Source organism: Phalacrocorax carbo, chromosome 3, assembly GCF_963921805.1.
Source record: "Phalacrocorax carbo chromosome 3, bPhaCar2.1, whole genome shotgun sequence".
In the NCBI taxonomy this organism is placed as follows: Eukaryota; Metazoa; Chordata; class Aves; order Suliformes; family Phalacrocoracidae; genus Phalacrocorax; species Phalacrocorax carbo.
In genome coordinates this window covers 47,124,127-47,149,363 of record NC_087515.1, presented here as the reverse complement: position 1 = coordinate 47,149,363, position 25,237 = coordinate 47,124,127, and the positions used below count along the sequence as shown (strand labels likewise).

Here is a 25,237-nt window from a genome sequence, read left to right as displayed (position 1 = left end):
ATCTCTGCTACGACTGCACAGGGCCTCCGACAAAGAGAAGGTCATTTGTGGAGCACATAGAACTTTGTGCTTCAAAAACTGTTCCTTAAAACCCCTGGATTTAGGATTTTGCCGGGTGAGAGGACGTTTTGCCATCCTTATGCCTTTTTAGTATACCTAAAACTGACTTAAGGTCCGTTTTATTTGCCTTTATTCCAAGGAAGCTCCTTCATCTTATGACAGGAAAAAGCCCTGGTAAAGTAGTTTCTGTGTATTTAAAGCATCAAGCTTTGATGGGAATTGTATGCGCCACTCTTAAATTAAGAGTCTTTCCTCTTTTGGCAATGCTCTCAGCACTTGGCAGGCCAAGCATTGCCCTTCCACTCTGCTGCTGCCGCCATAACTGTTTCCTAACATTGCACTCGACATCCCCTGTGCTTCCCCCTTTCAGATGCCTGACGCCGGTGAGAGGTGCCGCTGGTTGGCCACATCTCGGTAGGACCACCGCCGCAGGGGCTTGCCTTTGCTCCCTTCCCAGGCAGAGTCCCCGCCCGCCGCTCCCTCTGTGCGTTTTCAAGCATCTCCCGCCTGTCCTTCTCTCTTCGGGGGGCAGCCGAGGAAGGTAACTTCTGGGCGCCGGTGGCCCGCGCCAGGTCTCGCCGTCCAGGCCTCGGCCCGGGGGAAGCAGCAAGCCCTGGGGGCGAGCCCCGCCCCGCCGAGCCCGAGGCCCGGCCCGTCCGACCGGTGCCGCGCCAGCCGCCGACGGCAGGTGGCGCCGCAGTGCCGCCGGCGCGGCGCGCTGACCTCGGCGCGGGGGAACCTCGGGGGCCGAGCCTGGCGGAGCGGGAGGAGGGGCGGGCGGAGGGGAGGGGAGCGGGCAGCGCCGCTCGCTCCGTGCCCGTGCGTGTGTGTGAGAGAGGGGGAGCGGGCGGGCCGGCGTGTGCGTGCGTGGCGAGCCGACTGTATATAGAGGATGTGCCGCTGCATGGCTCGCCCCGGCCGCTGCCGCGCCAGGTTCCTCCTCGGGCGCCAGTGAAGCCTCTCGCCCTCCCCGCCTGGGCAGCCGTTTCCCTGCCCGCTCCGCGCGCGCCGAGCGCGGCTGCCGGCCTGTCTCCAGGGACCGTTTCCGGCGCCCCGGCGTCCCTCCTGAGTCGGCCGCCTCCCGCGGCTTTTCCGCGCCGGGGGAGAGCGCGTCAATGCGGTGCAGATGGCCGGGGCACAGCCAGGGGTGCATGCTCTCCAGCTCAAGCCCGTCTGCGTCTCCGACACCCTGAAGAAAGGCATCAAATTCGTCAAGTGGGACGATGTGAGTAGCCCACCCCTTGCCCCAATCCCCGATCCTCCCCGCTTCCCCTCGGCGTGCCCCATACGGGGCAGGGGCACGGCGGGGTTGTGCAACACGCAGGGCGCATCGGGCGGGCGGGAGGGCTCCAGCACACACGGAGGGAAGCCGGGGCCGGCCCTTCCCTACGCGGCAGCGGGGAGCCGCGGCAGACCGGCCCGCGAGGCGCTGCGGGCGCCTCGCCCGGTGCTGGGGGCAGGTGGCCGGGCGGCAGGGCCGGCCCGCGGCGGAGGAGTTGGCGGCCGGTCGGGGACGGTGGCTGTGGCTGTGGATAGGTGTCCCCCGCCTGGTCTGGGCGGCCGCCGTGTGTGGTCCGGGCCGAGCCGAGCCGAAAGGCGTTCTTCGACCGCCGGCCGGGCAAACTTTCTCCGGAGGTTCTCCCGGCTGACTTGGCTTGGCCGGTGCGAGCCGTGTTGATCTGGCTCCTTTCGCAAGCTCCTGCCTCTCTTGTCTTACCATGCACGTTGCCACCTCTGTCGTAACATAATAATTTCAACCTGTTTCCTATCTTGGTTTTTCTATCTCCTATTTCCTCCTCCCAGCCCCTCTCCTCCTTTCTGGCTCTTGTCCTTCTCGTTGTGTCTCTTTCTAGTGGGGTTGTCAAGCCCTGAATGCGTTCTCCTAGGGCTCACTGTCTCGGTACCTCCAATCATCTTCCTTTCTCCCTAGAAGGCACTCTTCTTTCTCAGCTCGTTAAGGCATGAGGCTTGCCTCACAATCATAATCCGCTTTCCCCCTACCACTTGGTGCTTCCCAACTCTTTACGCTTGTATTGCCTCATGTAGGAGTGTGGTTTTTCACTTCACCTTTGGTAGCACAGCTGTTCAGCAGCTGGATTTCTTCCTTCGCTTGCGGGCTATGCCCAGGACCGTTTCAGAGAAAGGTAGCTTTTCTCTGTTTAGCTTTCCTTTACTCAGAGCACAAAAGTAAGACTGCTGTGCTGCAGGAAAGGAAAACAGAAAGGACGAGTCCTCTGCTAGCCTTGCTCCTACCGTGCAACATTGGGTGTTTGTGCCTCAGCTGTGCACAGAGGAGCGGGTGCCCCAAAAAGTCTGTCTGCAGATGGTGTCAGAGGGGCTTAGTGAGACTCGAGCTGTGGTAGAGGAGTAGTTGGGAGAGAAGGCAGGCATGCTGGATAGTTTGAATGTTAGAATTGGTGAGGATAACTTGTTTTGAGAGCCTTAACGTAGGTCTCATTCTTTCATTGTGAATTCAGCTGCGCTAAAGACATCCCCAGCAACGACTGGAGGGGCAATAGAGAGAGAGGGAGAAGGAGTAGTTCATGTGTTTAAAAACTGTTCTTGTCTTGTTACGTATCACTGTTTTGTTGCTGCCTTCAGCCTGTCCAGCAGCCAAATGTGTGAGCCTGACCTTTATAAACCTGTGATAAACACTCTCAAGGAGGGAAAGAACACTGGAAAACTGAACCACTTTCAGTGTGAAATTTTATTTACGATAATAAGCTAATACATTTTTAATAAGCTCAACAACCTGACCTTGACTGCAGTAGTAAATGTTGGCTTGACACAGGTTATTCATGTTCGGGAACTAAGCTTGAATGACTTGCCTGAGAAAATGTTTTCCTTCAGCTGATATTTTCCTTAGTATGGGAAAAGGCAGCATAACCTCAGCCTTGTCGTTGCAGTTATTGTTTTATTTTTGGTAAGCTACCAAGAAATTTCTACAGGTGTATGCAGAGGTCAAGTCAACGGTGATTTAAGCCTCCAGACTGAAAGTCCAAGCAATGAGGCAACAGCTTAAATTAGTAGTTTAAGTGCTACTTCTATTGTATGCATAGAATTTGCAGGATAAGAGGTGTTCTCCATGCACAGTGGATGTTCGGTGGCTAACCTGTCTGCTTTAGGTTAATTGGAAAAAATCTTTTCAATTGTAAACCTAAAGGCTGCAGTAACAAAATACAGCTAAATTGTGGCAAAAGATGTGCATTTCAGGTTAAAGGTGTTACTCAGTGATGCACAGGTATTACCTGGAACATGTGACTGAGATGAGAGAGTCCTGTTCTGTTTAATGAGTGCTTTCATCAGCAACCTTGTGAAAGTTGATGCGTATTTAGCCACACTGTGTGATGAAGAATACTGGCATTAACTCATTGTTGACCATACACTGTGTGTACATGTATGCATTTTGTACCCCCCAACCCCGCTGTCTTGCCCGTAGTGTTTCTTCTCAGCAGTGGAAGCCCCACAAACTCAAAGATTTCAAGGGAAGTTAATCATCTTTGGCACTCTGGCTGTAAGAAGGTCCTTAGACAAATGTGTCTTTGGTGACTTTGAAAAGTATTTGCCATTGAGTAGCCAATAACCACTTCAGAGTCTTTGTTTTCTGTCAAATTAATCTGCTTGAAGGGTTTTTAAAAAATTACGGTTATTAATCTGAACCTCTGTGGTCTCTCATGTAAATAGGCATGCATAAACTCTCCTGTGAAACAATAGACTGTAATGAGAAATAGTAAACTACAAAATGTAACAGGAAAATAGAATTGACCATAATGAGTACTTTGGATCTGCTGTGCTAACAGGGCTGTTTTGAAAAGCGAGGCTCACATACTGGTGTTTATTACACACCATTTTCTATTTACTCTGTGAGAATGGGAGTTCAGGTCTTCCACATCACCTGAGCCTTCATTCCTGTCCAAGGCATACCTTTGTAGTACCCTTCCCTGCTGTTTTGTGTTGCAGTTTAAAGGTGGCTCTATTGACTTTGCTTTGCATTTCATAAAGCAGAAGATATTTTTGGTGAATTCCTACAACTTGTACCAAGTTCCAGCCCAAAGTGAAATTTTTCCATTTGAGTTATAAACCACTAAAAAGTAGTGGTTTGGTTGTGTTATTTTTTTTTTTTAAATGAGAATGCTGGAAGGATTGAAACTAGAGCATGAGAGGTGTGTAAGGAATTTAATGGTGTGTAGAGTAACAGTTGTTAAAGAATGTATTTGCCAGCTTTTAGAAGGATGCTGCGGTGTGGCGTGGAGAGCAATCTGACAAAAGCAGTAGTGATACAGACTTTAAAACCAGTCCACCTGTGGACTTCCCATCCTGAGGTTCTAGAAGCTCTGAGGCTGCTAATAAGGAGATGCAGTACTGATGATGTTATATGGAGCTGCTCTCTGAGGAACAGCAGTGAAGACTACTACATGTTACACATGAACCTCATCCAGTGCCCACTCCCACCCCCAAGTGTGATTGTGATCCAGTTTGAAAGAGAAACACCTTGCCTGAGCTTTGCAAAGAGGAGAGGAAGAGGTTACATCAGCCACTCAAGATAGCACACAGGCGGGTGGAAGGCAAGCATCTCAGGAGGCTTGAAAAACTCCATTTCCTCTGTGGACCATCTTCAGTTTCTAAATTGTAAAAGCATTAGGGTCAATTAAAAAGTTCCAGCTTTGCAAGGCAAGTCACATTTGTGCATCAGGATTGCATGTAATATCACTTAGACTATCCAGTGCCTAATAGTCTATGCACAAATTCTGTTTTGGATCAGGATATAAAGCACTAAAGTCAAACAGATGATTGTTGTCCTGGTACTTTGCTTTTCCTCACGCTGGTTCTGTTTTATTCTGTAACAGTATTACAGGTCAGAAAACAAATTTTAGAATTAACTCTGTTCTTCATATGTAGATTGGATTCACCAGGCACTGAACAGAAATAGCTGACATTTGACTAGGTGAAAAAGTGACTGGTTGCTTAGGCAGTTTTTTTGTGGATGTGTGCATGTGTGTGTCTGATTTAAGATGCCAGTTGGCTGAGCACTCACTTCGAGTCATGGTTCTTCATGCTGCCTTCAGTTGGGCTTTTATAACCGCTCTTCCCTTACAACTGAGGAGAGACTCTGAGTCTCTTAAGTACTGGTCTGGTCCTTGAACAGATGCACTCCCTTATTCCTAGTGAGAAGTGATACCTGTGAGGGAGAGGGAAGGCTTAAAGAACTGACTTGATCTACTCTGCTGTAGTGAAACCCAGGTTATAATAGCTCTTCCTGATAAGAGTTTTAAAACAGTTTAATAAATAAAAAGGATGTAATTAAGTCCATGAGTGAAGCTTTTTTGCAAGAGCTTAAATTTAATGTAGCAGAATGTGTTGCTAGCTGAGAAGGTTAATGAAACCTGAGTATAAAGGGGGACTTCCCTCTGGACTGATTTGACATCTGAAGGGGCTGAAATCTGCCTTGGCTGTCTTTTTTGCTTTATTTTTCTCTGGTTTGTAGTGGGAACAAGTTAGACATAATTGAGTTAACAAATAGCTCAACAGCTAGGGCGCAGCTGAACTGATGTTTTCTAAGAGCAGTAATTGGCACACTGAAGCAAGTTAATATGATGGTTTATATTCAAAAATAGATTTGTTTTCAGTTCTTGCTTAAAGGCTTTCTTATCTTCCCTAGTGATAATATGTACTTTACATAAAGAATTTGACTGGTCTCTCTGTGGCTTACGCTATTTACTTTTACTTGCAAGTTGACTGTATCAGTAAGGTAATGGAACTCTACCTAAATTGAGATGTGATTCCAATGTAGGCATATTTTTTTTTCTAAATATTTAGTTACTGAAACAAACCTGCTGATAGGTAGCATTGCTTAGGGGCTACAGCACTTCACCACGTACTCGAGTGAGCAGCAAAAATGAACCTAGGTCTTTTAAGTTCTGTTTTAATGCCTTTCTCTTAGAGCACTTCATATTTATAAAATGTTTTTGAGCTCAGACAGTGAGTGCTATGTAAAGTTTTTGGGCTTCTTTATTTGTTTAGAACCTTTTAAAGAAGATTATCAGGAATGAGATACAACCCGTTTAACCTTTCAAAGAAATATAACATCAGATATCATTTTTATGGATAAGCTGAGATCAAACAAAGAAGAAACCTGGAAGTTTTCAAACATGATTTTAAGATGTTTGTGCTCAAGTAACTTGTCTTTGTTTTGGGTTTTTTCCTGCCTTTTTTTTTTAAACTATGCACAAGTCTGTCACTACAGTATATTACTGAGGCCATGAAAAATGAACAACCATTGTTCTGTGTGTATAAAAGTAAAACAATAAACTGAAAAGAGTTTATTTTTTCTGAATGTTTTCAGTCTGGAGGGAAGAAGTTAGTCCAACATTCTAGAGTTTTTGTTGTTTTTTCTTTCTTTGTTGCTAATCTTCATGTAGTAAACAAATATCACCTCTGTGCTATATAAAAATATTTTATCTAAATGAGTGGAATTTGTGGCTTTGGTCTTTTGCAAAATATGGGAGAGTAATTAGAGTTTAAAATTTCTCAACAGTTAACATTTAATAAAGGGGAAAGCCTGAATGTAGTTAACTCATTTGGAAAGCTCTTGCTGACCTTAGCTTGAGGGCAAAAAAGATTTGGATCCCTGCAGAATGATTAGATGCCTGCCTCAGAATATCTGGTGAAGATTTCACATGTTTAAGTGACAGATAACATCTGTGTTATTGTAGCATCTGATCCCTTTGGAGTGTTGGTCGATACTAGGGAAAATGAAAATCAGGAAACAACTCTTTAAATTTGAGGAATTCCGTGTTAAAGGAAAGCTAACAGTGAATTGAAGTTGTGTGTATGCTTTCTTCACTTTAACGTTGGAGTGCTCAAGATTTTTTTTGGGTTGTTTTTTTTTTTTAGAAGCAAAGGCTGTGGTGAAATAGAGTTAACTTTAATCGTTATGGAGTCTTTTCTATTATGAAGTAAATGCCTCATAAGCACTTTTATTTTCACAAGACCCATTAGATGACAGAATGGGTTCCCAGTTGTACTGCTGTAGGTCCAAAAAAAAAAAAGACCAACAAAAACTTTACTGATTTCTAATCTATGATTAGGTACCTTGGACCTAATTTTCAGACTGCATAGCACCATACAGTCAGATGTTCAGAATGACTCCCCAGTGACTTCAGATGAATTTGGGCTCAGCATCTCTAAAAATTTGAAGATGAAATGTGGCAATACAGTGTTAGTCTTTAATTAGCAAAACAATGACTTCTGTTGTGTGGTGCCATTACCAAAGTTTCTCTAGGGTTTAAACACTCTAATATTTTTCCACATGCTCCTACTGAACAAGTGGGATTTTGGTTTATATGTCCTGTAAACTGAACTCCAGTTTTGATTTCTTGTCCTGCTTCCAACCTCCAGCACTCACTTCACCTTCTCCAACATTTCTGTTTTGCGATCTGTTCCTTTACATGGCAGATTCGGTGGTTCTGCCCTCAGTAAAAGAGGACTTCTTTACCCTTCCCAACAATTTCAGTGGTGTGGTGCAGAATGGGGGGACAGGTACTCTTTCCCTCTCAGTCATAGTTCAGCTCTCAGTCCAGAGAAATTCATACTGCTGATTGATTAGGTAATCCTGCTTAGTTCCACTCTGAGCCCACCTAGTGTATTTGTTATGGAATTTAACAGCTAATATATCTGCTGACCATCTGTAAACTGTGGTTCTGCTCTTCCTTCTCTTCAGCAACTTTCCTGGCCCCTCTTCCCCCCACCCCTCCCCAAGCCTGTAATCCCCCTGGCTTGTGGGGTGGCAAGAAAACTCTTTGCAGGGACTCTTCTCACACCTTTCCCACGGCCTTATGCTTTTGTTCAACCAGGGTTCAAGCCCTGTCGCCAAAGTGAAAGAAAAGTTGCAGAATATTTTACCTCTGCCAGAAGCAATCTGTATTTCTTACCTTTGTGTTTGGAAGCAGTTTTGCAGAAACTTTCTGAGAAGGTTCAAGTAAATGAAATAATGATATGTGTAAGTTTTCATGCTATATTTGGGGATGTTTGATGTCTCTAAAAATCTGAGGTAAAACCAGGAAACAATGGTCTGTCTTAATAAGGTAGTGCAGTGAGCCCCATCTGTTGTAAGAGCTGAAAGTAAAGTCTGGTCTGCTTTTCTTCTTAAAATCTGTGAATTTTGACTGAAGCTGTTTCTAAGAAACATCATCATTATCTATATGTGATTTATGAGAACACATACTCATCTGACTCATGGTCTTGCTAGTTGACAAAGTACATGTAAATTTTCATTCCCCTGTACGTATTTTCAAGATCCATTAGGAACTCCTCATCTATTGCAGGATTGACCCAATACTTGCATTGCAGGCACACTAGTCCCAGCCTGTGACGTTCTTTAATCATTTTTGCACTGAACTGTGTTTGGCACAAAACATAGCAGCAAGAGCGTTGCACCCTTGCCTTAATACATACTGAATAAAGTACAGGAAGTTCTGGGCGCAAGGGCCAAAGCCCAGGACATAGGCGGCAGAGCGGTGCACCCTTGTGTAGCCTTTTTTTATTGCCTCATGTCTCTTCAGGTCTTACCAGTGACAGTTGAGGAGTAGCCACTGTCCCTTGTGGCTGGAGGCACAGCCTGGTCATGGGGGTGCTCTGAAGAGTAGGAAGCATGGGTGTATGGTTAGGAAGGAGCTAAACCAAGGCTTTCACCCTCTTTGCTGTTTGGTTTTGTATAGTACTCTTTATTGGTCAGTAATATTAAAATGGAGGTGGCACTTTTGCTCACTGATGTTAGATGTAGTCTAGGGTCCACACTTAAAATCAGACCTTGGAATGGTTACCTGGCAGGCACTTAAATGTGGATTTGTCCATTGATCTTCTATGCCTGTGTTCTGCTGTGCCTGGTTAGTAAGGATTCCAGAGTTCTCTGTGGCACTTTGTGGGCATAAATATGAAACCTTTTTGATTAAATGTAGAAAATAAAAAATATTGCTAATGCATGGTCTGAGGCTGTACAGCCAATTAGGAGGAAACTTAATGGAAAAAGTATAGAACACATGATACTCAATTGAGGCTGTGAATTTGGAGGAAAGTAGAGAATTGGCCCTAAGTCATCAAATAAAAAGGTGGGGCACTTTAAAAGGTGAAATTAAAAGCCCTTTAAAAAAATTATTCGTGTAAGCTTAGACTGGTGTGATATGCAGCACACTGGGACTGCCAGGTTAGGGCCACTCCAAATGTGTTTATTCAAGGAATTTGCAATAGCAATCTGTCAGAAACCAAGCCACCGCCTGGCACAAGCACCCGTGGGTGGCATTTAAAAAGCCTGATAACCCACAACCATTTGCCTCATTGAGCGGGACACTCTGCCTTTCTCTTCTTCCTCTCCCGTTTTTGGTCACATGTTGTTTTTGCCTTGGTTGCCTCCTCCTGCTTCTTTTCTTACATACTTGGAAGTGTCCCAGGAGACTGGGGCTGCTACCCAAAGGGCCACTTGCTTTGTTGACCTTCAGAGGATGGTAAGAGCTATGCCCCTACTAGACACCTAAATATCTGTTAATTTCCAAACCTGTCAGCTATAGAGATGCATAACACTGACCTTTTCCCCTTCCCTCTGTTTTACTCTCACATTCTGTATCTGAGTGGGTTAGGGAAGAAATGAATGTCTGCTCTCTATTTATTTGTCCTTTGAGTTTTTTGGTTTGTTTTGTGTTTTTCCTTTATCTTTTGTGCCCTGTCTGTTACCTTCTTCTTCAGAGTTGTGCATGGTTGGTAAATCTGTTCAGGGGAGTTGAGATGCGTCAGCTCTTTGGGTGAGGAATTAATGGGCTTCAGGATACTCTCATGAATGACTGCAGCTGTGTCTGCTGGGTAATAAACCTCAGTTTTTCCCATATAGTGTGATACTACTTGTAAATAAATGTACCAGACAATTGTAATTTGAAACATGTTTCTATTTTGGAGCCTTGAACCACTCTTCTTGAATGTATTCTGTATAAGTGTTTTTTCCTGTATCTTTCTGATTGTTGCCTGCATTTGCAAGCCGTGATTGCAGAGCAGTGTAGAAGCAACAGACCTGTTCCATGTGACAAAGCACTTCACATTCATGTGGAGTGGGAAGCAGGACTTGCAGAGCTGACTAGAGAACTTTATTTCCATTCCTTTACACCCAGAACTAAAGAGTGTGGCTTTTGGTGGCAAGGGCTTAGAAGGTTTATTCTTAGCTCGTAGAATATATAAAACACGGTGCACATGACTTTTATTGCTGCTGTTAACTGTGTGGAAGAGTTCCTAAGATGCAAGTTACACAGTTATGCGTACAAAGTTTTTCTCAGATCCTGTGTTTGTATACAGCATGACAGTGTGGGGTTCTCACGTTCAACTGCACGTTAATTGTGCTATGCTTAATGTCAGAGTAGTGTAGTTAATTTAGAAAAGAGGCATAATGCACAATGGCCTTTTGATTAAAAACAGCAACAACAACAAAATAAAAACCCCAAACAACCCAAACAAACAACTTCCTGGAGCACAGAGGATCTGAAGACTCAATTTTCTCTGTTGTGATGCGGTTTCCTTTATGTCACCTAATAGATATTGAAGCCCCTTTCGCCTCATCCTCCACTTTTTTTTGAGTCCGATTATAGTCAACATTTTACAACCCACATCTGCAAAAGTATTACTTTGACAGCTCTATGTCATCAGCACACACAAATCCAAACAGCTTTTGGGTTGAAGTAACTGATTTGAAATGATTAACCAGCAAAACTGATTAATCCTAGACATAATCACTTCATGCCAGTCCATTTCCCATCACTTCCTTCTCTTCCCCTCCCACCTCCAAGCTGTGTAGGTCTCGTCCGAAGGCAGAAGGGCACTTAGTCTTTTTCTTTCCTCATTTTACGCATTTACGGCTGCATGGGACATAATGAAATAAGCTAGAAAAAAGGGGTTTTTTCCCTTTTTGAAAGGCAGAGGTTTGAGAACACTTCTGTAGCATCTTGTGGATCTAGACAACTAGGACAACAGGACTTGGCATTTTTGTAAAACAAATTTGCCTGCTGCACTCAAACAGTCCCTGACTCTCAGGTGTACAAGATAACTAGGAGCCTTGGAGAAACAGGAAGAAAAAAAGGTGGAACAAATTCTGTATGTCTGTTCTTTTGGGGGAAGCGCATACAATGCTCCCCTCTTGTAATGAGGAAACGAAGGCGCTATGTGGACTAGCTCTGATCCTACTGGGATGTTCCAGTAGCATCACCTGGCATTGGTACAGCCACACTCATTCTCAGCCTCCAAAACCTCACGTGGCATCCATTTGAGTGTCAGTGTACCTATGGCACAGTTAATCCACAGCCTGGATGATCTGGTTATAAAGAGGACTTTAACATTCAATAAAGGGTTCGATCTTGTATTTCTTCTTAGTGTAGAATGTGCTCTTCTACTTGTATTTCTCTTGCACTGAGATGAAAATATGTTTTATGCTTGACTCCATTTTATTCTTCCACTTGCTCCCCTGCAGGCTTCTGACTGGTGCTGGGCCTGTTGCTTAGCTTTTTCGGGTCTTGTTTTTTCCAGCTGTAAACTGGGAATAATTCAACTTCCCTGTTTCACAGATGCCCATTGCTGGGAGTTTGGTACTTTGTCACAGAGGGCTGTACTGGTGGCATAACATAGATGAGTGTTATCTTGCCTTGGAAATGGTACTTGTGTAAGTTAGGGTTCTTTTATTTATGATAATGTTACTTCTGTCAACTTTATTTACACTTACAAAAAACACAAATATATTTGATTTAAATTTTAACCTATTAGAGCCCATTTTTTTCCTTAAAGGAATATAGACTGACCTCACACATTGCTGCTTTGGAACTAAGTGAATGCTAAAGCTGTAATATATCTGTAACACTTTAACAGAAATATACATCCTTTTTGAGGAGGAATTGTGTGTTTAGCCTGATTTCCTGTGGAGATAAGGCTTAAGCAATTCTTCTGTCTGCCTGCCTGTCTTCTCCTTTCTGTGCTTCCCTCCATAACTTTTAAACTGAATTTGGCAAACAGGTGGAGGTCTCAAGACAACAACATTTTTACAGATGTCATGAAAAATGGTAGAGGAAAGAGAGGAGGAATCCTATTAAGACCCAGCTGCACTGATGTCAATGACTGTTAGGCACCAGGGAGTCACAATGGGTGAGAGATGTAATGAATGCCCACCTGCAGGGAAGGCTTCGGTTAGAGCTTGTATCTCCTGAGTCAGGTACCTGCTGTTAGTCAGAATACATGTATGCAGGAAACCAGGCTGCCTTACTTATAGTACTTAACAAACGTGCTTGGTTTTAAATGACCTGAGCTATGGATGTTACCAGAGTAGACAGGTTTTCAACGGGTTTGGAGGTCGGGTGAAATGTATATACTTCCATACTAAAATCTTCATACTTGGATTGTAGAATAAATAGAAAAATATTAGTGGAAAGTAATTGACAAAAGTCTTAATGTAGTGGATATTATTCCAGGTTTTCTAGGCAAATTCAGTCTTTGTATGTTAAAGTAAAGCTAAGAGGCATTTAGCTCTTGTCTATGTCTGAAGCTTAATTTGGATCAAGGTGAGCAGTGGGTTTCTGAGAACTATAGTACTTTACTATGTGGGCTCTAGTTCAACAGCGTGTTATGGCTGTTTCATTTCATCTGCTTCCAGCTTTTCTGGAGTAACTCCATGTGTTGACAAGTCTGGAGTTATTTAGTGCTGTCTTCTCACTAATGGAAATATGTTATGTCAGAAAAATGGAGATTAGGCAGGTGATACTAAATTCTTTTAGTGACATCTTGCTAGTGATACCTTCAGGGTAATTTCTAGATGTTGCAATTCATTAATATGGGTGGCAAAGCAGTTAGTACTTATTTGTGTGTTGTGTGCTAACATGGGTTTTTTGTTTGTCCGTTTTTTTCTTCCAGGACTCCACTGTTGTGACTCCAATCATTCTGAGAACAGATCCACAGGGATTTTTCTTTTACTGGACAGATCAAAATAAGGTAAGAGGAAAGGTTCCTGCTCCAGAGTGGTTCTTTGTTTTCTGTGGTGTGTGACGGGCAGGAATTGGGAGGCTTCACATGCCAGTCCTGTCACAGCAGACAAGCATTACATCAGCATGTGTTCCTGTGCTCTTCTGGGGAGCAAATACAGCTCATCCCTGGTGCACAAAGCTTAGATGAATGGAAGACTTGGTAATTTCCAGCCATGTTAATGATCTGATGGCTAGTAAGGTGTATAATAGTCCTGGTTTACAGGCAAGGATCCCTTTGGGATTCTGTTGTGGCTCATGGTTGGCTTGTGGTTTTGCTGTCTTGCCTGCCGTACACTGAGAATTTTGGCTGTGGTGCATGGCAGGCCCAGAATTCCCAGAGGCCAGAGCTCCCTTTGAATTCTTCCTAGTGAACTGCCACGTGCTCCCTGGCCATGCCTGGTGGGCCACGTCACCAAGCACTTACTAATCCTTGCTGGACACTTAATTTTTTTTTTTAAAAAAACATTCCTGTGTGCTTAGGTCAGTATTGTGGCTGGGGAGCTGTTAGAAAAGCTCATGGCCTGATTCACCGCTGCGTTACTCCTGTTTCACATCCCTGTCACCCCTTGAAATCAGCACTGTCATGTTTCCAGCTGTTGAAGACTGTGGAGCTGCACCGGGGTGAAAAAGTGTCAGTACTGTGAGCAGCTGGATGCAGTTGTTTCATACACCATGTCAGACATAAAGTAGAATATTACTGTTGCCACTGTTACAGCAAAATACTGTATCAAAAATAGGAACTGAATTAGTCCCTCCTTTTTTTAATAGATGAATTTTCAAGTACTTCACAGTGCTTTTATCAGTTCCCTGCTGAAAGTGGTGTTAGAACTTGGTAGCACTTGAGCTTTGGCCTTGTGTTGGAGTATATGCCAAAATGACTAAAAATGGACTTGTAGTATTCTGTCTGTGGAAACCTGGCTTACCAGTTGTGCAGCTGTTTTTCAGGAGTTCCTGTTGATTTTATGTTTAGATACCAGTGCAAAAATTGCTTGAGGAGCTAGCAACCATTAAATGTGCAAACTGTACAGGCAATTTGCTATTACATTAGATCATATTTATCTTCCTATGTTTGCTTTTTAGAGGAGATGGAGTGCAGTTTTGAGTCAGTGTATTTGGAAATCACATCATGGAGTTATAATAAAAATCTTGCCTTTCTTTGCTTGTGCTTGTACAAGGTGGTGGTTGTTAATAGCAGGTTCATCTGTTGACAGTCCAGAGTTGTTGAATTACTGCCCAAAGAAACAAAGTGAATGTTCTCAGAAGCTGAAGGATATGACTGATTTACACCAATCCAGTAGCTATGCCAGAACACAGTGTAGTCTTCTGTTTTGTTCCTTCCCTTGCATAAACTAATTGTATAAGCTGAAAAATAACGGCGAACTTTGTAATAATAAATGGAAATGCAGAGTTGATTGGAGAGTTTATTTCACTTCTAATTTGTTTGGCACTAAGACCACCTTCAGTTTCCTACTGTTGTCTGTAAAAACAATGTCTTGAAGCAATTCTGTAAAGAATAGCTATTTATGGAATTGTTGTTCTCATATTCATGAAAAAATGTATTTAAAATGCTCAGAGCATTTTTTAAAAGGTTGGATATTTGTTCAAGAGGTGTAAGTGTCAGTTTTATTTTTAAACTTGCAAATCAAGCCTCTCTAAAGGGCAGCAAGAGGGATTTTTTCTGCTTAAGAATTCGTGACAACTACATGATGCTTGTTTCTAAACCCCATCCTAGCAGTGTCTATTTAAAGACAGTAAATATATTTCTGTTGGGGTGCTGATAATATAGGGACCAAGACAGAAATGCCACTTTCTGCTTCTGCAGAGAATGGTTGGGTTCATGTTTATTGTGAATTTACGAATATATTGAAAAAGGAGGTTATATAGGAAATTATCTTCATTTCCTTCTCATTGTAGGAAATGATCCTGTGATGACAGTGGAACTATATAAAGAAAGAATATCAGGACAATACACCCTCTATGTGATTTCTTTCTCTTTTTTCCCCTAGTTGTTATTTTCTTAAGCAAATGCTTTTGTCATAACCAGGGCCTGTTATTTTCTGGGTATGGAAGGATGGGTCTTGCTAAACAAAGTGGTGAGCTGTGAGAAGCCTGCCTGCCAGCATCCTTGGTCAGACACATTTTCCTGGGAGCGGACTACGAGTGGATATGGAGACAAGGCACGAGTAGTGGTCATCTTTCTAGCCATTTGAGTTACCTGTTTGCCAGACACTGTGCAAAGCAGTAAATTACTGCCTGGATAATGGTATTGCTTTTAAATTAGGAACCTGGCTTCTTTGGTTGCGGTTGCCTTATCAGTAAGGTTACACAAAAATCACATGAATCACCGGGGGCAGGGAGGAGAGGGGAGAACAAAGCAAAAAAAGCCGCTCCCCTGTCTTAAGTTTTTATTTGGCTTAGGGAACTGGTGCTTGTAGCTCTGTAGCTTTCTCTAACTTGTTGGCTGGCTGAGCTGCTTTTTGAGTTGTTTTCTTGTGCCCTTCCTTTTCTGTTTCTTCTTTGTTGGAGGGAAAGGAAAATAATATGTTGTGTCTGGTGTTTAGTAGTGTATCTGGACAGTCTTTTAGCTTGTTCTTCATGCAGTCAGAGCTCAAACTTCCTGGTAAAGATGCATGTTGAGTGCAGCCCTCCATCAGTGTCACCAACCCCATCTTGTAGTTCTCCATGAACCAGCAATCCTCCCAGGGTTCGCAGCCCAACCAGTGAGTCTGGATAATGCTGGAGCCAAACAGACGATGGATCAAAAAGGCTGCCAGTAAAGTAATTCTTACCAAGAAGTTTTATATATGGGATCAGTGTGGACTCTTCACTTGCCGTCCCCTGTAGCATTCTGATAAGTTAGCAAACTTAATGCTTGCAGGAGCCATATGCTCCTAATAAATCATCCTAGGTCTGTAGTTTCAGATCCATGCTGCTTACATTATGCCACACGTGAAAGACTAAGTATGGCCGTTCTTGCGGTATGAGATATCAGTGGCAGCCAGGCTAGCAGAGCCATCCTTTCCACATTTATTTCTAAGAGCAGGAAGAGAACTTGGAAAGAAGGCGGGCTGAAGGGACAAATCCCCCAGAAGCCTGCTTTGCAGCAGAGTGGATGTCTGACAACTTACAGGCAAGACAAACAGTAAACTAATTGCTCAAGACTCCTTCCATGTAAAATAAGTATCCATATGCCTTGATCATTTCTTCATGAACGTGTGTGATTTGACCATTTAATTATGTTTGGGCTGGCTCTAGTGTGTTGTGCCAGGTACCCCAGACCAGCACAACTGCTTTTGGGCTAACAAGAGCTATGTTAAGATGTGGTTCATCAAACTTCTCTGTTTGAATGACTTTATCAGCAGAGCAAACAGTAGCCTAGGATGAAAACACATACAGATTCTCCTGACCACGGGCTATTTCTCTTCGATTTTTATGCGCTAGGTTCACCTTCACTGCCCATCCTAGTATGGTCGTACCTGCAGTGAAGGTCTGTTAAGTTGGTTTACACTCTGATCTTACAGTTTGCTAATAATAATGTGGTGTCCTGCAGTTTGACATGCTTATAGTCTATTTGCATGTTTAAGTCTATTTTACTGTCATGAGTAAAGATAATCCTTCAAAATAAAGTCAAGCATAGCATTTTGCTATTTTCAGATAACAAGGAAATTTAAAACTCTTTGTTTTAAACAGATGGCAGTGTCCTTTCTGATTTTAATTGTATTTTTCAGTATTAAATTATTTTTTTGTTGCTAAAGGTTCTGCAATATTTGCTTCATCTGTATGCAGAGTGCTGGCTGGTTTTATATTATTACTTGAATCATTCTCAACATGGGTTTTAAAAAAGAAAAATTAATTAATGTGACAAGCTAGCATCTGTTATATCTTATTGTTTCTGTAATGTTTTTTAACTCTGGCAAAGCTAGACGATATTCATTGCTTTGTTATATTTTTATGACCTGAGTAAAACATATCTGGATTCCTTGCTAATTCTTTAAAAAAGAAAAAAAGCCATTTCTTTCATTGGAAGAAAGATAAATCACAACTCAACCAGGTGAAGAGAAGGTCTACCAGAATAAAAGAGTGATAAGAAAAAGCATTTCTCAGGAGATGAGAGGAGGCTGGAAGTGTTTGGTGTGTTTGCTTTGCTAGCTAGGCCAAAGCCAAGCCAGAGAAAGACTGATTTCTGTCTGTGAATAAATATATCAATGGATGCATAGGCAGAGTAGGAGAAATATGTATTGTCAGACAGTTTGTGCATTATTATTCTTGCATCCTTTAGCTGGAAGTTATGCTACACAATCAAATGGATGTTAGGGGAAGACACTTAGCCATTGAGTCGGTGCAGTTGTGACACTGCTGAGTAAAAGGAAGAAAGCAACTAATTGCTTTTATGGTGGAGACATTTAGTATTTTAAAAGGCTGAGGATGATATAATATGCTGTCTTCATCTCACTCGCGTGTGCTGACTTATTCCTCTTTATTTTTAAAGCTGGCGTACTGCGCTGACATGGCAGCATGCTGAAAAGGTTAGAGGATGCACACCCAGTCTTATCCACAGCACCATGAAAAGAGATCAGCTACCAGTCTGTGTCATGAATCTAAACTTTTAAGTGTCAGGTCCTAGGGAGTGAACACCGATTTCTGAAGCCTTCTGCAGAAATGCTGTTGTAAACAGATAATGATCCCATTTGTCCAAAGGAAGGTTGTGTTGAGAAACTACTGCCGGTGCTGAGGTGGTACTTAGTCCATGGGAGGGGGTGTGTGGCTGAAGCTTCCCTCCTCTGTTGGTTGCCATTAGAGCAGTAGTGCAGTCCATCTGAATGGTTTATCAGGAAGGAGCCTGTTTCAGAGGCTAGCTTGCCCAATTCATAGTTCAAGGTTTTACGTGTATTTGAGAGAAGGTGGGTTGATGAGACCACAAGCAGTACAGAAGTACCTACAGCCAAGTATTTCCCCCAGCTCTGGCTTGCTCAGACTGACTGGCTGAGGATATCTAAAGGCAGAGAGATTCAATCTGTACAACTTTTTAGTAATATCAGTTTTGCAATTTTCAGGGGAAGGAGCGAGTGCAGTTTCTTCTCTTACAGGGACAGGCCTGTTTTTATGTGTGAACGTTGCTGACAGAACTGGTATGAATATGCTGTAGCTCAGCCACAGAATATGAGCTTGCTGCAAGAGCCTGTAGCAAAAATACTGTACCTTGAGCTGGAGCTTTCTCATTCATGAGACTGCATGAAATAGTTCGTTATGATAAAAGAGGAGAGGATTTTTCTGACCTGGAAGGTCCTTTCCCTTTTTGTGTCTGGAGGTGATCATGAGTTTCTTTGGGTCTGAAAACCCAACCCAGACCACAGAGTGAATGTGTGACGTGGAGCCTGAGGGCTGTGCCAGCAGTACATAGGATTCTGTAGGATTAGGCCTGGCTTCAGCATGTTTGTAAATTCTGCGGCAATCCCATTGTCCTCATCCAAATGAAGGAAGAGGTGGCTGTTTTCCAGCTGCTGGGGGTTTTGGCTGTGCTATTAAGAGAGATCTTTTGTGGCTGTTTTGAATTGCAGCTTTAAACCAGTTGGGTTGATATTTGTACTGCCCTATGGGTCAAAGACCTTTCCATTACATCTTTATATGGTTTACAGTACATTTGACTAGCATACAATGAAGGTTGAAGTTAATAAATCAGTATTTAAAATATACCTAATAATTTAATGAGAATAATGTAATATTTAATGCTCCTAAGTTTAAAAATACATGCTCCAAACCCCAACTGTTTGGCTTAATTTATTCAAGAGCAAGGTTACGCAGCGACGCATCTCATTGCTGAGAGCATCCAGAAAGTCCATCATTAAGCATGTGTTCGCATTTCTCTTCCTGGCACATAAAAGGGGGGGGTGGGGGAGCTAAATAAGTAGACCCTTTGAAGAACTGAGATTATAAATATTAATTGAATGAGAAAAGATGGTGCATGTCTTTCCACATAAGGGATTAGTTTAACATCTACAATTAAAAACTCGCTGCTCTTCCTCATTCTTTTAGCATCTCTACCATTTCAGCAGTCAATATCTCTTATTAATACTGTTTGCTAATGAATATTGGATCCATGGGCCTCTATCACACGATTTGTCATGCAGGTAGATTTGCCTTTTATTTAGCTAAAACACAGGAGTCAGAACGACTTAGGTCCATGTACCACACTGGTAGAATACCAGGCACGGAGAAAGAGTTGTATATTTAGGTCTTCATGGAGTAGGGTTTTTTGGTTTATTAGTAGCAAATTCTGTGTTAGATGACTTGTGTTTCAGTGCTCTAGTACTTGTGGTGCTTCTTCATGGACATGTAAAAACATTGTGTATAATCTACGTACGCACATTCTCTGGTGTCAAACTGGCATGAACAGAAATAATACCAAAGCTAGGAAAGTTTCTTATCAGAAGTACCCTCGTGATACCAGATTTTAATCATTCCCAATTGAAGACGTTAAATTCATTCCATAAAAGGCATTGCTCAAGACTTGATCCATGTGACACTATTCCTTTATCCATTTACTGCGTGTTTGAGCTGATCAGGAAGCTATGGGTGGATTGCCTCTGATTTTTGAGGGCAGGGTTTGCTCGCTATATTTCAGCCAGAAATTTAAGGAGTGAGGGCTTTCAGGCTTTTGAAGGTAGACAAGGTCCTGCAGAGGTGATGCTAGTATTCTGGCACAACTAGATGGAGTTGGGTTGGAATCTCTTTCAAAACAAGTCTGTCACGTGCTGGAATAGGTGACACAGAGTAGTTTTCAATGGAAGTCTGTATGAAAACTCTACTTGGACAAGGAGTTGTGGTGATGTGGAGTTTTGCCTCTCAATGACACTGGAAATTAGGAATGAATGTGAAGCAGCTAGTAAAATAACAGTGGTGGCAGAGCAAATAATCTGGGTCTTTGCCTGGGCTTTGGAGCCGCCTTGATTTGTGAATTTGAGATGTAACATTAGGAGCTGTCATAGTGGCATTAGAAGCTTGAATCCGGGGATGTCATTGCTGGAACACAAATGTCGATTTTGGATAAGAAAATGGTGCATAAATACTGACATCCAAAGTTGTGCATCTGTCACACTTTTAACAGGATATGGAAGAGAATCTCTTCAAGGATGCAACTCCTTGCTAAGGGATTCTTGTAACCATTAGGCTGAGCAGTGCAGAAACTGCAAGTGAAATCTTAAAGGTGAGGTCTTCCTTCAGTGAAGATGCACTTGTGATACACAGGATAAAAGTAAAGTTGTCAAAAGTGGAGAAGCTAATTAATCTATAACAGGAGTTTGCAGTTTGGGGGTCCTGACACTGGCTTGAAGTAGCTGAGGGTAAAATATTCAAGGGTTGAACTGCTAGCTCTGATAGTAGCCCAAGTGGTAATCCTGGGAAGTTCACCTGCGTGCGTTTGCTTTCTCTTTAATATAGGAATAACTCCTCACCTGTAGCTCTAAAGGCAGTACCTAGGAGTTCAGAAATAAATAACAGTGCATGAGCCAACACCCATACTGATGAGTCCATGCCAGAACTGGGTGTCAGTGCCTTTGTTAGTGAAGAACACTGCCTCATTGCTGGCTCATACTACAGAGATTGGCTGAAGGTAGAAGAGCCTGTTGTGTTTTGAAGTAGGGAAAACTTCTGGCTTATCAGTTAAAGCAGTAGGGGAGTCAGCCTAGCAACCATTCACGGTCACCTGGAAGCTACAGCTCATGTTTTTTCACAACCACTTAAAAATTGGCATGTGAGTGGAATAAAAGATGGGGAAAGTGGTAGGGGATTGCCACAGAGAGTGAAAATTGAAGGAAATATTTCATGGAGGTCAACTTCCCATCAGACGGCTGATTTAATTTTTAAAAGGAAATCTCTCTGCTTTCAAAACATGGAAATTGTTCAAGGCCCATTAGGGAAATGGTACTACATCAAACAGATGATCTCTAATAAGCATTTCCCACTACTAAATATGTCCCTTATTGTTGTGACGGAGGCAGGAATAGGAAATGAATTTTGGGTTTCATCCATGACAAAGGTCCAGTTTCTGAAACAAAGAAGCCAAAGAACTGAAAAAGGGAAGATGACCCAGGAGTCATTCACATTTAGGTACTGTTGAATTCTTAGGTACTGAGAATAGTCCTAAAATATTTTGTGTTATGCAAGAATATGATCCTTGCTGTCTAACTGAAAGTGGGTTGTGATTTTTCTATAAAGATGAGATTATAGGTTGTCTTCTGTTTAGATGGGCTGACACTTGGTAAGCTTTGGCTGTAGATAACAGTAAATATTAAATGTCATTAAAAAAAAAATTGGACCTTCATGATCTGGCTGCTGGAAGCTGTTTTGTTGTTAGAATTTTGAGCTTAAATATTTCAGTGAAGAAAATTTGTGGCCCAGTTGACCAGTGTACACTAAAGTGACTTCTTTAATGGATGCCTGTCAAACTTTCAAATGCTATGTGACTTAAATAAGAATTTTCTTACCATTCACATCTCATCAGGTCATAATGTCATTTCACATTTCAGTATATACTTGGCCTTAACTAATAAAAATGTGCACTTCTAGGAAACAGCTGAGAGTTAGGAGACCGGGGTACTTGCCTGTTCTTGGTCATGAATCGCTGTAACTCAGCAATGGGCTGGTCTGCGTCCCTGTGCCTGTTTCCACTTCTGCCCTGACTTGGTCTATTTGAGAAGCCCTCTGTGAGTAGGGCTGCAGCAGGGACACCGTGTTACTGCCTGATTAGCACCTGGTACAGCATGGTTCCAACCCACTGCAGTACGCTTGCTTTGGTGTTAGAGATGTTAACGTTTCCTAGCTGAGAAGGGCTTGTGGTAAATGGAGACAATGGTGTGTAATAAGCTAGCCTTCAGTCTCTTTTCAGCTTAATTAAAAAAGTCTCTTGTGTTCACGCCCACAGCTTGTACATAGATTTGGTTGAATATGCAGCATCAGCTTTGCTCACTGACCTATTATTAGCACAGTTCAAAAATTGGCTTCTAGGACATCAGCTTTCCTGATTGCTGGGAGGATAACTGATCTCTCGGCACGCCTGTCAGATTGCCTTCTCTGCGGAAGCTCTGCCAGTTCATATACTTCTCTCTAATTCTTCATATCCTAGCTGTTTCCCTTCCCCACTGTGCTTTCAGTTTTTGTGTAGGGTTTTTTTTTTTCTCTCTTTAAGAGATAGTGCAATGAAAATCATGATAACATATATTCTGTCTCAATACATGTGATCTTCCTGTGTGAGTGTATGCACTCCACTGGTAGTCAGTGTTAAGTGACAAATGTGTTTGGAAATTTTTTTTTTTAAGAAATTTGAAAGAAGTTCTTGAAACACAAGTGACTGACAATACAAGTCAGTTTTGCACTAATACTTGCCTTACTTTATTTAAGGCTTTTAACCATTAAAAATGTGGACTTGCCCTTGCTTCCCTTGCCTGCCTTTTGCTTATTCCTACAGTCTTGGTATTTTACAGCAGCACTGCCCACTTGCAGTTGGCATTGCACAGAGCAGAAATGATAAAGCCCTTGGGCTGTATGTACAGTGGTAATAATGTACAGTGCTGCCTTCCTTTTTGATCTGGGATTAGTATGTAAGGACAGAAGACACTCTGTAGGATCCTCTTCTAGAGAATCATCTTTCATTCCAATCTTTGCTTTAATGACAACTTTCAACATATATTGCAGTACTGGGAAGACACACAAACAACTTCATGCTACAAATCACAGGGGTTTTAGGTTCACTCTGTGTCTGCGTGGCTGTTATTTTTGAGTGTTTCCAACTATACAGATGCTGTATAGTCTTCTCCAAATATTCTGCTGGGTTAGAAGGTCTGTAAAATCTTCAGGCAGTCTCTGCCAGTGGTGTGTACAGTCTCTTGTTTACAGCCTGGCTTTCAGTTTTCCTGATATTTTGTGCTACTGTATCTCCTCCACAGGCAGCAGTTTGCTACTAAAATTCTGAACTAGCTCTGGAGGATGTCAGACCCCCAAAAGAGGGGACACTGTGTCTGAGGTGGCTGTGCCTTCCCCTGGCTGTGTTTTTGTATGTGTGAACATGCACTGCTGTCAGTAGGCAAACCTCCTTTTTCACCTCTTCAGTTAGTGCTCTTCACTAGACAGGAAATGAGTATTCATTACTTTTTCTAATTAATCTTTCCACATAGGCAAGTTTTCCAGCATATTATGACTTCTTGATGTCGTTGCCCATCCTACACTGATTAACAAAAACCAATAATAGGCATATGTTCTCATCTCTGATACCTAGTTTATGACATTGTAGCTCTACTGATGTTGAGTCATTCCTCATGCACTCGTGCTGGGGGAAAGGAGTAGGGACTGTGACATACAGGTTTAGGTTTCTGTCTTCATTCATCTCAGGAAAAGTAATTTCCAGTACCTGAATTTTTAGTGTGGAGATTGATCCTGCTTTTAAGACTGGCACAGGCCTTTATCCAGGTTGTACTCTGAATCATGTGAAAGGAACAAGATGCACTATTGTACAGGAGAACTGTTAGTGGTTGAAGAGCATATTTAAATCCTGAATCTCCTGGGCGTGTTAAACACTTGGCTGTCCAATTAGCCCAATAACAATTTTGTCTGTGGGGTTACATATAACATTGCTATTTCAAGGCTGCAGTTATCCATGAAAAGTGAAATTCTACCACTGTGCCACATCCCAAAGAGCTCTTATCCTGTCTGGGGGCTGGGGATTACCACAACCTACCCCTCATTTCAAGGCTGGTCACAGTGTGCCTGCAGAGCTTTACCAAGCTGTTTGCTACTGCCGTGGCTGCAACCTATGCAGACACCATCCAGATGACGAAGTGTGCCTCAAAATTGGAGAAGTCTGTGGATTGATAGCCGATATAGCACAGCTGTACTGCCAGCTATTTCAAGTACTGTTTAATTGAAAGCTAACTTGCAGCTGACCTTAGGCAAATGCTGTCTTGCTGATCACAGTATGTTGAATAAACTGTAATATATTTACTTGTACAATATGTCTCACTTAAGAGGGCCATGGATAATATGGACAGGTGATTTACTACTCAGAGAACTGATTATCTCTGATTTATAAGCAGCAGTAAGTGCTGTTTAACAAGAGTAATAATAAAAATATTGATTAGCAGAGTACAGATGTCTGGTACTGCGTGATGCTCACTGATGCCCCTGTTAAAACAGTAATGAAATTCTGAAGCAAGTTTTTTGTCTTATGTTCTAACTGCTCTGGGTTTACACAGGACAGTTAGACTTAAGGCCTTATTTAATAAAAAGTACTGTCAAGTGGAACACTAGTGTCTGAAAGTTAGGAATATGGCAAAAAAATATGCAGGGAGTGCCATTAGAGAAACATATGTAATTTATCTTAGGCACTGTAAAATTTGAGACTGGAAAAAAATAAATATTCTGTATTTAGAGGGAACTTTAAGAACAATATGGTATCTTACAAAAGGTATCTTTATTGTGTAGTTTTCCTAAAAATAAAGAAATAAATAAAATAATTCAGGTGCTTTTTCTGCTTTTAATCCAGATTTGCTTGCTAAACAGCAAAATAAGCATAGGATTATGCTGTTTGTGAAGAACATTCTTCTAAATGAAGGTAAGACTCAGGACTTCCTGAGCTGTCTTTTCCCTTGCCACTGAAGTTCATGTTGCAATGGCTCATCTTACAGTCATCTGCCAGGCACTTCTGCCAGCCACTCTTCCATAACCAGGTCTTTGCTCCATCACTAGCCCATGCTGTTATTAAGGGTTCCCAGACATGCTGGAAGGGAAACTGACATAATGCGTGTTGGGCAGCAACAGTGCTGTTCCAGGGGCAGTCTTAGCCTTGAAGTTGTCATCTTCTTCCCAGCAGTCGCATACCACAGTAGAGGACTAGGCTGGATCATTAAATATCATATATGCTTCCCCTGCCCCAGGAAAATATCTGGTTGCTATGATACTCTTGGGATTTGAAGAGAGCTGGAACTTTGCCTTTCAGTTCTCTAGCTCGAGGCTTTTCCCCTGAAGATAAAAGCAATGTGATTGGTTATAATAATACAATGGTCCATAATTCAGTGAGGTGGCTAATAAGTAACCAGTACTTGACAGCAAAGAAAAATGCTTTAGCAATTGTGTTTTAAATAAGTGTCTAT

At 42.4% G+C, this 25,237-nt stretch overlaps 1 protein-coding gene across 8 annotated transcripts in view; it reads left to right on the top strand.

Annotated features, from left to right (window-relative positions):
• Nucleotides 1-844: 844 nt before the first annotated feature.
• The window catches only part of PLCB1 (phospholipase C beta 1), a 407,422-nt gene continuing 383,029 nt past the window's right edge, over nt 845-25,237 (top strand). For all 8 annotated transcript variants that reach the window (XR_010372118.1, XR_010372120.1, XR_010372119.1 and 5 more), the window contains exons 1-2: nt 845-1,285; nt 12,988-13,065. Coding sequence is in view for 5 of the 8 variants with exons in the window: in XM_064446797.1 (XP_064302867.1) it covers nt 1,187-1,285; nt 12,988-13,065 (177 nt within the window). In the remaining 3 variants the exon portion in view is untranslated. The remainder of the gene's footprint in view (nt 1,286-12,987; nt 13,066-25,237) is intronic.